Source organism: Ahaetulla prasina, chromosome 6, assembly GCF_028640845.1.
Source record: "Ahaetulla prasina isolate Xishuangbanna chromosome 6, ASM2864084v1, whole genome shotgun sequence".
Taxonomy (NCBI): domain Eukaryota; kingdom Metazoa; phylum Chordata; class Lepidosauria; order Squamata; family Colubridae; genus Ahaetulla; species Ahaetulla prasina.
This window is the reverse complement of record NC_080544.1, coordinates 93,692,037-93,704,965: the sequence shown is the minus strand read 5'-3', so window position 1 is coordinate 93,704,965 and position 12,929 is coordinate 93,692,037. Positions and strand designations below refer to the sequence as shown.

The window sequence follows — 12,929 nt, the reverse complement described above, 5'->3', positions numbered from 1 at the left end:
AAAAATCTTCTAAATTAATTTCTTCCTGGTGTATGTATGTATGTATATGTGTGTGTGCACACACACACACACACACACATATATATACATACATATACATATATATACATACACACACTTGTTCTTTCGTAAATAATAATTTGATTATTTAATAATTTGATTCAGCTAACTAACTGAAGACTCTAACCTGTTTTTAAGGTTTTGCCTTTGAATTTTAATATATTTCTTGAGAATTGATTTTAATAATAAATTGACAATAGTTGCACTTACATTGTAATAATTTTTCAAATTGCTAACAAAATACCCACAAAGCTTGACTCTAAAGTGGGTTGATTTGTTCAATGCAGCTTTACCAGGAGGAAGATATCTGTGAAGATGAGATGCCTGAGGACTCAGATGGTGTTCGTATGGCTAGGACTCCCACCCCGCCAACGCTGTCACCACCAGCTATAACTTTAAGAAGCCGAGAAGAGCTTTCCTATGAAGACGCTTTTCCAGGTGAGAAAAAGAACACAATGTGGTATTTTAACTGAGCCCAGTTTCTGGTTCGGATTTCTTGTTTCATGGTATCATCTGTAAGTCCCAAAGGTGGTTTTTTTCAAGAGGCAACTGAACTTTTTGGTTTTTCTTTGAAGTCGTTTGGTGTCTCATCCAAGAAGCTTCTTCAGCTCTGACTAGATAGCGGGGAATGGAAGGATTATAGTCGTTGCAGACAGCTAGTCATTTAATAATAATAATAATAATAATAATAATAATAATAATAATAATAATAATAATAATAATAATAATAATAATAATAATAATAATAATAATAATATTTTAATTTGTATACCGCCCTTCTCCCGAAGGACTCAGGGCGGTGAACAGGCAGATAAAATACAAATACACACAATAATTAAAAACATCCCTTAAAAAACTAATTTAAATGCCCAAATGTTAAAAAACATACTCCCCCATAAAATCACAAAATTTTAAAAACCCATCCAATAAAGATAAAAATCAGGCTAGTCCAGCCATATGAAATAAATAAGTTTTAAGTTCATTTGCATCCTTTTAGGGGGTCGTTAAGGTCACCTGGAGGTGTATGTGTGTCATGGGGTCACCTGAATGGTGCAAATGGGTGTGGGGCCTTTTTGAAACTGTTGAAAAAACTGTGTTGTATATTGGAGATAGATGATGTCGTATCCCTCCTCCTCTGTTGAGAGAGGGCTGTTAAATTTTGACATAGATGGCCTAACACGGTCCTTTCAACAGTTCCAATTTGCACCACTCAGGTGACCCTGATGACTCAGATAAACCTCCAGGTGGCCTTAACAACCCGCTAAAAGAATGCAAATGACCAGCTTTTTGCAAGGAGTGTAAATCCTTCCATTCCCCACCATCCAGTCAGAGCTGAAGAACGTTTTTGGATAAGAAGCGAAATGTCTTCAAAGAAAAACCAGAAAGTCCAGTTGCCTCTTGAAAAAAACACCTTGGGGACAACCATGACCTGGATGACTGAGAATCTCCATAGACATATCACTTTAAAGGGTTGTGCAGTAATGCTGAAGGCATTTTGAAAGTCAGGCTTGTTGCTTTATTGTTGTAAATTGAAAGCAAGAATGTAGATTGGTGTTGTGTCTTGCCCGCTCTCGCAGCAGCCGGGGCCTTCTTATCTGCTCCCGAACACGGAGGAATGTATGCCTCCCGGCCCCAGTCCTGGCTCCATGCCCAGACAAGCTGAAGAGGAGGGGGCACCTCCCGGTCCCAGCCCTGGCTCCATGCCCAAGCAGGCTGCAGAGGAGGGAGCACCCCCCGGCCCCAGCCCTGGCTCCATGCCCAGGCAAACGGAGCAGCTAGACCTCCCTCCTCCACAGCATGTGAGCCTGAGGAAAGTTTATTTCCAACAGCTGCTGATTGGAGTGACCCTCACATCAGAAGACTGGATAGGCGGAGGCAACAGAAGGAAGGGAGGGGCAGGCCTTAATGAGTGCTGAGTCATGGAGCCACACCCCATGGCCTATATAAAGGATCTGCTTTCTGGCAGTCTCTGAGTCAGGCAAAGTCGAACTTATCTTGCTGAAGTCACTTTCTGGTCTCCTACCTGCTCTGAGGACTTTGCTAGGACTTTGGGCAGAGCTGCAAAGGCAAGCCTGATTCGGATTTTCCCTGACCCGGCCGTCAGCGGAGGAGTGGGACACGACAATTGGATTGGACTGCCTTGCCTTAAGAACATAAAGTCACCCTTGGTGCAAGGCAGAGAGAAGAGGAGGAATATCATCAACTGATCTCTCTTGATCTTGACAGCATAGGCTTAGGGCTTAAAATAAACCTTCTCCTTTTCGCGCTTATAGTTTTGCAGCTCAAAAATATTAGAGGCAATGGAGAGAGCTAGTTGTATTATGTGAACAAGTATACAGGGGCTACAGAGCTGGCAAGGAATCTATCCATATAATCAGGTGAAGAAAATAGTAAGAGGCAAGCCGGACAGAAAAGACAACATAAAGCCCCCAGTAACTGACAGTAGGGTGTTGCTGAGCTGTAGGAATGAGAAAATAATGACACTATATATATTGCCTAAAGTGGGTTTTTCCCTATCTGGTGAAAGGGAACTATTAAGAAACGGAAACTTCCAAACTTTGTAGAGCTACAAAACTCTTGTGATCATGTGCAAGCCAGGTGTCGGTAATTGATAAAAAATATATTGTGTCTATATTGTGTTCGTCATTGCATGCTAAATTCCCACAATGAACATTGCATTTCAACCCCCATTTTAGTCCACTGATTCATTTGGTCAGCTAAGTAATCTTCCATTATTGCACTTATTTGCACAGGACAACTACGTAACATTAAAACTGAAGCAGGATTCAGGCAGATTAGAACAACATCAGGGAAAGGCGGGCTAACCAGAGAACTAGAAATGAAGTCCTATGGAGAGAGAAAAAGAAAAGGGACTGGGAATGGTCAGATTTGAGAAGAGAAGACTAAAAGGGGACACAGTGGATCTCTTCATATACTGAAGAGATATCAGAGGGGCCTCTGGTGCTGAGTTTTGTTGTTTTCTTGCAGACATTTTATTACCAAAACTAGGTAACATTCAGACAAAAGCACTGATGATGTTACCTAGTTTGGGTAATGAAATGTCTGCAAGAAAACAACCAAACTCAGAGACCACCAAGGACCCCTCATTTCAGCCCTGAGCTACAGATATTCTCCTTTATTGAGAGAAATGTCAGAGGAAAGAAAGAATGCAACACAAGGAATAATTAAGTTACAGGGAGGAAAAAAGCTAACAGCCATGCAGGTTAACGGAGCATAGGTGAGCCACAAACTGTTTCACTTAAGCCAAGAGTTCCCAAACCTGGCCTCTGTAAGACTTATGGACTTCAAGTCCCAGAATTCCCCGGCCAGCCATGCTAGCTGGGGAATTCTGGGAGTTGAAATCCCCAGGTCTTAAAGTGACCAAGATTGGAGACCCCTGACTTAAGCTGTCTGCAAACCTCAGAAGAGCAGTAGTTAAGAGTGCACAGCTGGGAATTACTACTGGAGTTATTCCCTGTGCGTTTTCATAAAAGCAAGCAGGAATGGATGCTTTCAGAGATAGAATGTTGGTGGTGGGAAACTTTATTGTCCACATGGGCTGTATGCAGGGTTTTAGTGGTAGGCTGGGCATTGTCAAGAATACATTCATAAGGGGAGCCTTGTTATAGCTGAGATTACTAGAAGAAAAGATTAAGCCATTCTGCTCTTTATGCATTGGCCTCTCCCTTACTAGCTTGCCAATCTTGAAGCCACTGATGGTTTTCTGATTTGTTGAAGACTTCTTTTGCAAAGCCCCAACAACCATAGAGTTCTTTTAGTCCAAAACCAGAGCCTTGGATACTGTAAAATCTATAACAGAATGCTCAGGCCTTGCAAGTCAAAGAAGTCTAATTTATGCCTTGGGTCTTGCAGAAGTAGAGCCTTTCAGAAATCTAAGGGTGGCTGCAAATGGGTAAATAAATTTGCTGGAGCAGGTAAATGAAGAGGAATCGGGAGATACGATCAACCTCATGAGGGCAGCAAAGCCCCAGTAGAACCATAGTCTGTCTGTTCCAGGAGAAATTAATGTGTGGAAATTCAATATGGTCCCCAGATCCGCTTCATTTTCCAAAGTTCCATGTCAGTTGATGCAATAAATATGGGAAGAGACTTATGTAGTAGCCAAGTTATGAATAAAAGTATTGCTTTCTATAATTATGAAGATATTTGAGTTATTTAAAAATACATACATTACTTTTTTTCCAGAACAAGAGGGACATTCTTCAATGGCCTCATCAGTCAGCGCATCTGTAATTAAATCACCATCAGACCCTTCACATGCCTCTATTCCACAGCCACCTCTTTTGCTCCCAGCAATTGCAACAAGGACTAACAGCGCATCAGTGTCCAATAGAAACCCTAGTATAGAAAACAAACTTCCACAGGCTATCGTTAAACCACAAATCCTGACTCATGTTATTGAGGGCTTTGTGATCCAAGAGGGTTTAGAACCATTTCCTGTAAGTGTAAACAAAATACATCGTTGCACCTTGTATGTGTGATATTTTCCTTTTAAAAGGCAATGTGCTGTGGTTCTTTGGGGCTTCTGTTTCTTTAATCTTTGTTATTCTGAATAATTTAGACTAATTGTCTTAACAGTAATTATTGTCTGTTCTTAATGAAGTCAGTGAAGTTTTAAGTTTTCTGCCCGACAATGTTCTGAACTTTTGAGACTGCAATCAGAATTACCTCTGCCAGAAAGAATCAGACACCTCACAAAAATGTACGCCTTTTAGTAAAAGTTGTTGGTTGGAAAACGTGGGACCAGACGCTTTGAGAATATTTGCCGCCAGAGACTCTTCCTACCATCTCTGCCTGAAAGGATCATGTTCCTACCCACCAAATTTTGTAACGTAAGACTTAAGACATGGGTGGTTGGGTACACCATAAAGAAGAAAATATATGAGGTCACAAAATACATGCTGAGTGTTATCAAGAGTAAGCATAAAAGCAAAATGACTGAACCTCCTTTCCCCCAACTTCAATAGCATTCTCACCAGAGTCCCTTATTTGATAAATACAATTCTGGTGGACCCATAAGCCTTAGTAATGATTGTATTTACTCCCTGTAAACCTCTGTATTACCATGTTGACTCTGGGAAGAAAAAAGCATAACCTGAGCACAAATGTCAGGGATCAGTCCATCAATAATTTTGGATTGGGGATTTAAAAAAACAAAACAATGTCTCTTGAAAGTTACATTTAAACTATATTTAAAACTGATTTGTTTTTAGTTATTTTTGTTTAGAGATTTCTTTAAAAATACCTATCCTGGGGGCGTAGGGGTTCAAGAGAGACAAGATCCGTAGCTGAGGAATATTCAGTGTGTGGTTGAGGAGTGTTATTCCTTGTGTTGATTTTTGTTTGTCCTTCCCATTGTCTTTTTGAGTGAAAACCAGTTCTTTCCCAGGGGTAGTTTGCTTCTCAAAGAAGATAAGCCATCAGGGTAGAAGTAAGGTGACATTTTCCATTGGGCAGGAAGCATGGACTCTTCTGCCTTTTTGTTGAAGACAGCTTTTAAATACAACTAAGGCTCAATACTTTTCTGTTTCATAAATACAATTATCTGTATTTCTTTATTATTAAATGTATTGTTAAATTTAAATGTACTGTTAGCATTCAGCGCAGCTTGCAAAATTGCACATAAGAGCTGTGCATCCAAAGGCAAATGGAAAATACCAGTACACACACATACACACACACACACACACAGAGAGAGAGAGAGAGAGAGAGAGAGAGAATATAAATGTGTGTTTTCAACTTACGGCCCTTCATCCTAAAGTTGGTTACTCTCTTTCAAATAAAAAAGTTATATTTCTCAGCCCATTTTCCTGTGCATGTCAGGGCTGGAAAGAGACAGCAGAATATAATAATCCATTTCCTCTGAAAAGAATAGAACAGTAGCTCAGAATGTGTTCAAAAGATGACATTTTTGTTTTTCTGTGGCATCTCATTCCAAAGCCACAAATGGAAGATTCAGACAAAGGCTATTTCATATTAAAATCTGATTTTTCCTCTTCATATCTCCATGTTTCATTTCCCATTTTCTTCCATATGTTGGTTCACCCATAGCCTCTGGACCCCAAACGGCTACACTAGTGCCTGTCTTTGAAATTGACGGAAGCATCTAATCTATGGCTCTGTATGTCCTTGTAGCAGTAACTAGACTATAAAGATCAGCAAAGCCCTGAAATCTTCAGACACTTAATATGAGAAACCAAACTTTTTGTTTGTTTGTTAATGATTTCACCTTTCTCTCTTAACAGGTAAGTTGTTCATCTCTTCTGACTGATCAGCCTGCAAAAAAGAGACTCTTGTTGGAGGAGCAAGTTGTGAATGTTATGTGTGTCGAACCGGAGCTTCAGAATAATGCCAAACATGCAGACAATTCCTCGGACACAGAGATGGAGGACATAATTGCTGAAGGTTTTTGTATTTCATTTAATCTGAATATTTATTCCTCTGTTTCAAAATCCACTGTAAGGTGTCAGTGCTGAAAACTGCAAGAAAGCACCTTGTACTTGGCTTTAGGTTTTCATGTTAGATTAATTTAAAGGCTCTGGAAGAAGAAGATATAGAAGCACTCTTGCAACTAAATGGGAATATAAATTGCACTGGCTGCATCTATGGGTCACTTGAATCCATCTTTAAATTCTGCTGGTGGTAATCTGCTGAATGCTTCAGCTCATCCAAGGTTTACTGAATATTAACCGAGTGTATTCAAATACAGCAATTTGCACTCCACAGAATAAGGTGGAAAATTCAAATGTTTCTACCGGTAGGTTAAAATGTGTATTGTTGTTATTACCGCGGGCAAACAATATTCATTTTTTCAGAGAAATACAGGTAGTCCTCGACTTACAACCACAATTGAGCCCAACATTTGTGTTGTGAAGTGAAATATTTGCCTCTTTCTTGCCACAGTTGTTAAGTGAATCACTGCTGATGTTTAGCTAATCACACGGTTGTTAAGTGAAACTGGCTTCCCCATTGATTTTGTTAAGAAGGTCACAAAAGGGGATCCCATGACCTCGAGACAATGCAACTATCATAAATATAAATCAGTTGCCAAGCATCTGAATTTTGATCACGTGAGCATGGACATGCTGCAACGATCACGCGTGAAAAACAGTCATAAGTCACTTTTTCAGTGCTGTTGTAACTTCGAACAGTCACTAAATGAACTGCTGCAAGTTGAGGACTACCTGTAATTCTTATGAATTAAAGGTTTAGGTTTTGAATAGTTTCAATTTTAAAGTTGCATGTGGGATATAATATAGTTAAACTCGGCACCACCACATTATTACTACATATTGGAGGCTTTTTTCCTCACTATATAAAAGTCAGAGGTTTGATTGACATATGACTGAGCAGTGTAAGTGATAGAAATTGATATTAGATACTGTTTATGGGCTTTTTAAAAAAAGATACAAATTTACTTGGAAAATACCATGCCTCTTTCATTAGTCCTAAATTTATTAACTTTGAGGACAAGCCATATTGTTATCAATCTTTTTTATTTTATTTTAATGAGCCTTGCTCTCAGAAAGTATACGCAGGACTGTAGTTTTGAATGCTGACAATTGCAAACCTGTCTATGTAGGAACTCTTACTGGCTAAAGTATGTATGGTTTTACAGGATTAAAAGTCATACAATTTCAAGCCAAAATGCATAGAACAACACAATGTGCCTGTTTTTGTGTACTAGACATTAGAGAGTAAAATCGAATAATATATACCATGGTGGCGCAGTGGTTAGAGTGCAGTACTGCAGGCTACTTCTGCTGACTGCCTGTTGCCAGCAGTTTGGCAATTCAAATCTCACTGGCTCAAAGTTGACTCAGCCTTCCATCCTTCCGAGTGGGTAAAATGAGGACCCAGATTGTTGGGGGCAATATGCGGACTCTGTAAACCGTTTAGAGAGGGCTGTGAAGCGGTATATAAGTCTAAGTGCTATTGCTATATACATGGATGGTCTTGGTATTAAAAACTTTGATGTTCAGTTTAAAAGAATTTGGTTACTGAATAGGAAGTTACAGGTGGTCCTTGCTGAACAATGTCAGTTGTCAGTGGTTGCCATCTTTAAATGAAGATTGCACAGGTTGTTGACTTGAGAATGTCATGTGACCATGACTTCTGCCTCTTCTCCATTGATTTTACGTGTGAGATGCTGGAAAGGAAGATCTCAAATCATGATCATGGGATTGTTACAGCAGTTGGAATTTAGAGAAGCAGTTATCAGTACCACTTGTTCAGTTCCAACAAGTTCCAACACTTGTTAGAGTGTCATTAATTAAGTACACCTGTCATTAACTAAGGATTACTAAATATTACAGAAACACCTGTATTTCTGATGCTGAGCCCTAATATTTTAAGAAGCTGGAACTAGGCAGGCTGGACATGTAGTTGGATTGCAGAAAAACATTTTCAATTTCTAATTTTAATTGTGAATCTATTCACAATCAATGAGGTTAATTTTAATAATATATGAGGTTCCTAAGGGGAGGTGGTCCACGGATAGATTTTTAAAAATTTGATCTTAATCTGGCAGAACTAATGCTGCGTTCTTGATTTACTTCATTTTTCCTTTGTTTAAAAAAAAAATCTCGTCTTTAAATCAAGGAAGGTTCAATCATGAGGAAAGGCCTTCTTCATGACCAGAGTCGTTGCCGAACATTTTGGCATACAATTCCCCAAGACATAGGAGTTTCAAAGACTTCTGTTGCAATGGAATGGTTCAAACTAACTGCATTTATTCTGCTATTTCCTTTAGAGGGACTGGATGAGATGGAGACGGATCTCCTCAAGTGTGAATTTTGTGGGAAAATGGGATACGCAAACAAGTTCCTGAGGTCGAAACGGTTCTGCACCATGTCCTGCGCTAAGAGGTATTCTTCATTAGTTATCATTTTAGAGATTGTAAAAACCATGAATACAGTGCGCGATTTGGAATCAAATTCTTCGGTACTAAATCAGATGAGTGCCAAACATAAGTACTTACTGTGATGATCCTGAGTAAAAGATTTGCTGATTCCATACATAAGGATATGGTATTAAATGGTTGGGTATATATACATTTTTAAAAGACAAGCTTGGAAATCAGAAATACTATTTATACACTGGAACAGACTAATACCTGTCCTTGTATCAAAGGAATATAAGCTCGAAGAAAAAGTTGTACGTTATATAAAATAGTTCACTAATCTCTCTTTTTCCCTGCCTCCCCCCCCCCCCTCTTTCTATAAATTAAGTTACTGCCTCCAAAGTTTTACTGGGGTGAATTTGCAAACTTTTTTCCATTCAAATGGATTTTTTTCTGTTCTTTTTTCAGATTTCTTCTTCTGTCCCTTCAGATTTTTAAGCTTCTTAGTCAAGCTTCTTAATCACAAACTTGTAACACCATAAACAACTTTAGAGAACAGTAATATTTTCAAAATAGAGATCAAGTTCATTGGAAAAATGATTCTTTGTAAGTCCAAAGGAATTAAAACAAAAAATGAAACAGGTTTTCAACCTAAGCAATATTAAAGGGAAACAACAAAGCTCATTTTAAATTGTAGTAGTATTCAGTTGGTAAATTTTAAAACTGAATCATTGAAGAATCGTTAGAGCATGCAAACAATCAAAAGTGATAAATCTCCACCAAGTACAGACGAGGAATGGAGAAATATAGTTTCTAGCCTGTCCTCAGCCAAGTTTTTGAACCAAACACTATCTCTCATCCCAATATATCAAATGGGTGGGAATTGCAGGAATAAAATAAAAAAACACTGTATTAGCCACATTGAACCTTTGGGGGAAATGCAAGCTATAAAAGAAATGCACATATATAAACATTTCAAATCAAATCTTTACTTTTTTAAAAATTTGTGAATATATTTTGCAATGAAGTGACTACATCAGTTAAAGCCATAATCGGTAGTGAGTAAATTACTTCCAGTGTGTACATGGTTTTATGTATTTCATCCAGAGTATTGAAATAAACATTATTTATTTGAACTACAAGTTGGCACTGAATCTTAACATCTTTTTTGTGATGAGACTAAAGGCACTCTGCCATCAATTCTAACCCCATTTTAGAATAGAATAGAATAGAATAGAATAGAATAGAATAGAATAGAATAGAATAGAATAGAATAGAATAGAATAGAATAGAATAGAATAGAATAGAATAGAATAGTTGGAAGGGACCTTGACCCCCTGTATAGGAAACCCTATATACCATTTCAGACAAATGATTGTCCAGTCTCTTCTTAAAAACTTCCAGTGTTGGAGCATTCACAACTTCTGGAGGCAAGTCATTCCGCTGGTTAATTGTTCTAATTGTTTACTTCAACTGAACTTTTTGATGGTTTTCATTGTAGAAGCATTATAATAATGATCACATACCTGATTCTTGACGAATGTATCTTTTCTTTTTATGTACACTGAGAGCATATGGACCAAGACAAATTCCTTGTGTGTCCAATCACACTTGGCTGATAAAGAATTCTATTCTTTTCTATTTGCATCTAGGTATAATGTAAGCTGCGGTAAGAAATTTGGATTATACTCATCAGACAAGAGCAGCCGTTGGAGCCGTAGTCCAGATAATCCAGGTCTTGGGCGGCGAGGGCGGCGTCCCAGTGGCTCCGATGGAGCTCCAAGGGAACACTTCCTTCGACAGGTCTGTAGAATACTAATTGAACTCCACGGTGTCCTTTTAACAAGAGTCGCAAAGGAAAATGGTTATACTGTGGTTTGTCTGTACTGCATTTTCCAGCTACCAATTACTTATCCATCTGCAGAAGAAGACTTGGCCTCTCAGGAAGACAGCGTGCCAGTTGCCATGACCACTCGCCTGCGAAGGCAAAGCGAGAGAGAAAGGGAGCGGGAACTTAGGGAACTGAGAATTCGGAAAACAGCCGACAACATGGATTTGTCGCCAGCCATGCAGTCGGTCCCATCGGGCTGGACCGTTGAAGATGTCTGGGCCTTCATCCGTTCGTTACCTGGTACGCAGCGGAAATCTGTGTCAGTTCGCTAAGATAAGCTCGCCGGGAGGGGAATACGGGTAGTCCTTGACTTACGACTGCCTTTGAGCCCAACGTTTTTGCTGTGAAGTGAAACGTTTGTTAAGTGCATTTTGCCCCATTTTATGATACTTTTTATGCCACAGTTGTTAAGTGAATCCCTGCAGTTGCTAAGTTAGTATCACAGTTGTTAAGGAGGTCGCAAAAGGGGATCACGTGATCGCAGGATATTGCAACTGTCATATATACGAGTCAGTTGCCAAGCATCTGAATTTTGATCATGTGACCATGGAGATGCTGTAACAGTCGTAAGCGTGGAAAAAAAAGAACAGTCATAAGTCACTTTTTTCAGTGCTGTTGTAACTTTGAAGGGTCACTAAATGAACTGTTGTAAGCCAAGGACTACCTGTATATGAGGTCCCTACTTCGTTGCAAAAACATTGGGAAAATGTCGGACGTACCGCCTATTGCATGTGATATATGTAGAATTTACTTTCAGAATATTTTGAGAAGACTTGCTTGTGTGTGAAAACTCTTTTTCTGGTTCTTTTCTCAGATTCCACAAGAATAATTTGCATGTGTGACAGGTGACATAACAGGATGGCAGACTGTCTCTATCTTCTGCATTCTGTCATAACTCATCTGCCATACAGTAAGGCTATCAAAAATCCTGGAATGTATTCCCACACTGTTTTATTTTAAAAGAATGACCCTGTGGTCCATATGAAGCCTGATGGGGTTGCACATTAATATAGGGTGTTCATTTTTATATAATAATTTATAATAACAAAACTCTGTTAAAGTTTAGAAACACAAAGATGAAAAACTAATAAAAGCTAAGAAGAATATAAGAAGGGGAAAAAAAAGTAGAGAGGAAATATATATATTATATTTATATATAAACATTCATTGAGGTTAGTGGTTTTCTTTGAAACACACAAGGTTCTGTTTTGTTTTGTTTTAAGTGAATACTAGAGAGTTTGATAATCAGCAGGAAATATGTGATGAACAGTACTCCTAATTGCCTATTTCAGCCCTTCTTTAAATTATAAATTTGATTATAATATTGTGGGCCCTTTTTCTTTTGCATTTAGATACCTTAACATTCTTTGAGCGAGAGAGAGGTGCTTCAAAAATGGGAACAATAAATAAATTCCCATTGCAGTATTGAGTGCTATCTAATAGCATATAACAGGAAGATAAAACGTTACGATATAAACCAACATGTCAGTATTTCTCCACCTTCCTCTACTTAAGTTTCATTTTAGGTTGATTTAGCCCTCCATCCTTCCGAGGACCCAGTAAAATGAGGGCCCAGATGGTTGGGGGCCATATGCTGACTATGTAAACTGCTTAGAGAGGGCTGTAAAGCACTATGAAGCGGTATATAAGTCTTAAGTGCTATTGCTATTAAACGTTCCAAATAACCCCTTAGTGGTTCTTGATGGAAGTTGCAAAATGGTTCGGCTCCAGTATCTCTTGGGATCTTATCCAGAATTTCTCCCACCTTGAAAAGCCCCATGTGACATAGTTATGCAGGTTATCCCCATAACACCTAGATAGCTGCATTAAAAGCACAGTTACTCCAAAACAGAGGACAGCCTATTCACACTATTTGAGTAAGAAAATAGGTCTTAAATATAATTCCTGTCCTCTTTAGGATCTCTTCAATAGATCATATAAATTTGAAAAAATAAATAAATAAATAAATAAATAAATCATACGATTAAGCAGATCTCCAAGAGAGCTTTAAGCCTGTCGTTTTTATGACAGGAAAAAAAAAATGTTTGTTACTCTTATCGTTCTGTTGTAACTCTAGCCTTAATCAACATTCAGCCAATACTGTAAAAAAATCAT

The 12,929-nt window shown here is 38.5% G+C and overlaps 1 protein-coding gene across 12 annotated transcripts in view; it reads left to right on the top strand.

Annotated features, from left to right (window-relative positions):
• The window catches only part of PHC3 (polyhomeotic homolog 3), a 73,231-nt gene that overhangs the window by 48,959 nt on the left and 11,343 nt on the right, over positions 1 to 12,929 (top strand). For 11 of the 12 annotated variants that reach the window (XM_058189370.1, XM_058189363.1, XM_058189360.1 and 8 more), the window contains 6 exons: positions 348 to 498; positions 4,267 to 4,520; positions 6,327 to 6,486; positions 8,834 to 8,948; positions 10,576 to 10,726; positions 10,823 to 11,054. In XM_058189370.1, coding sequence (XP_058045353.1) covers positions 348 to 498; positions 4,267 to 4,520; positions 6,327 to 6,486; positions 8,834 to 8,948; positions 10,576 to 10,726; positions 10,823 to 11,054 — 1,063 coding nt within the window. Of the gene's footprint in view, positions 1 to 347; positions 499 to 4,266; positions 4,521 to 6,326; positions 6,487 to 8,833; positions 8,949 to 10,575; positions 10,727 to 10,822; positions 11,055 to 12,929 lie in introns of those variants that run through there. The other variant, XM_058189371.1, reaches the window with a different exon arrangement.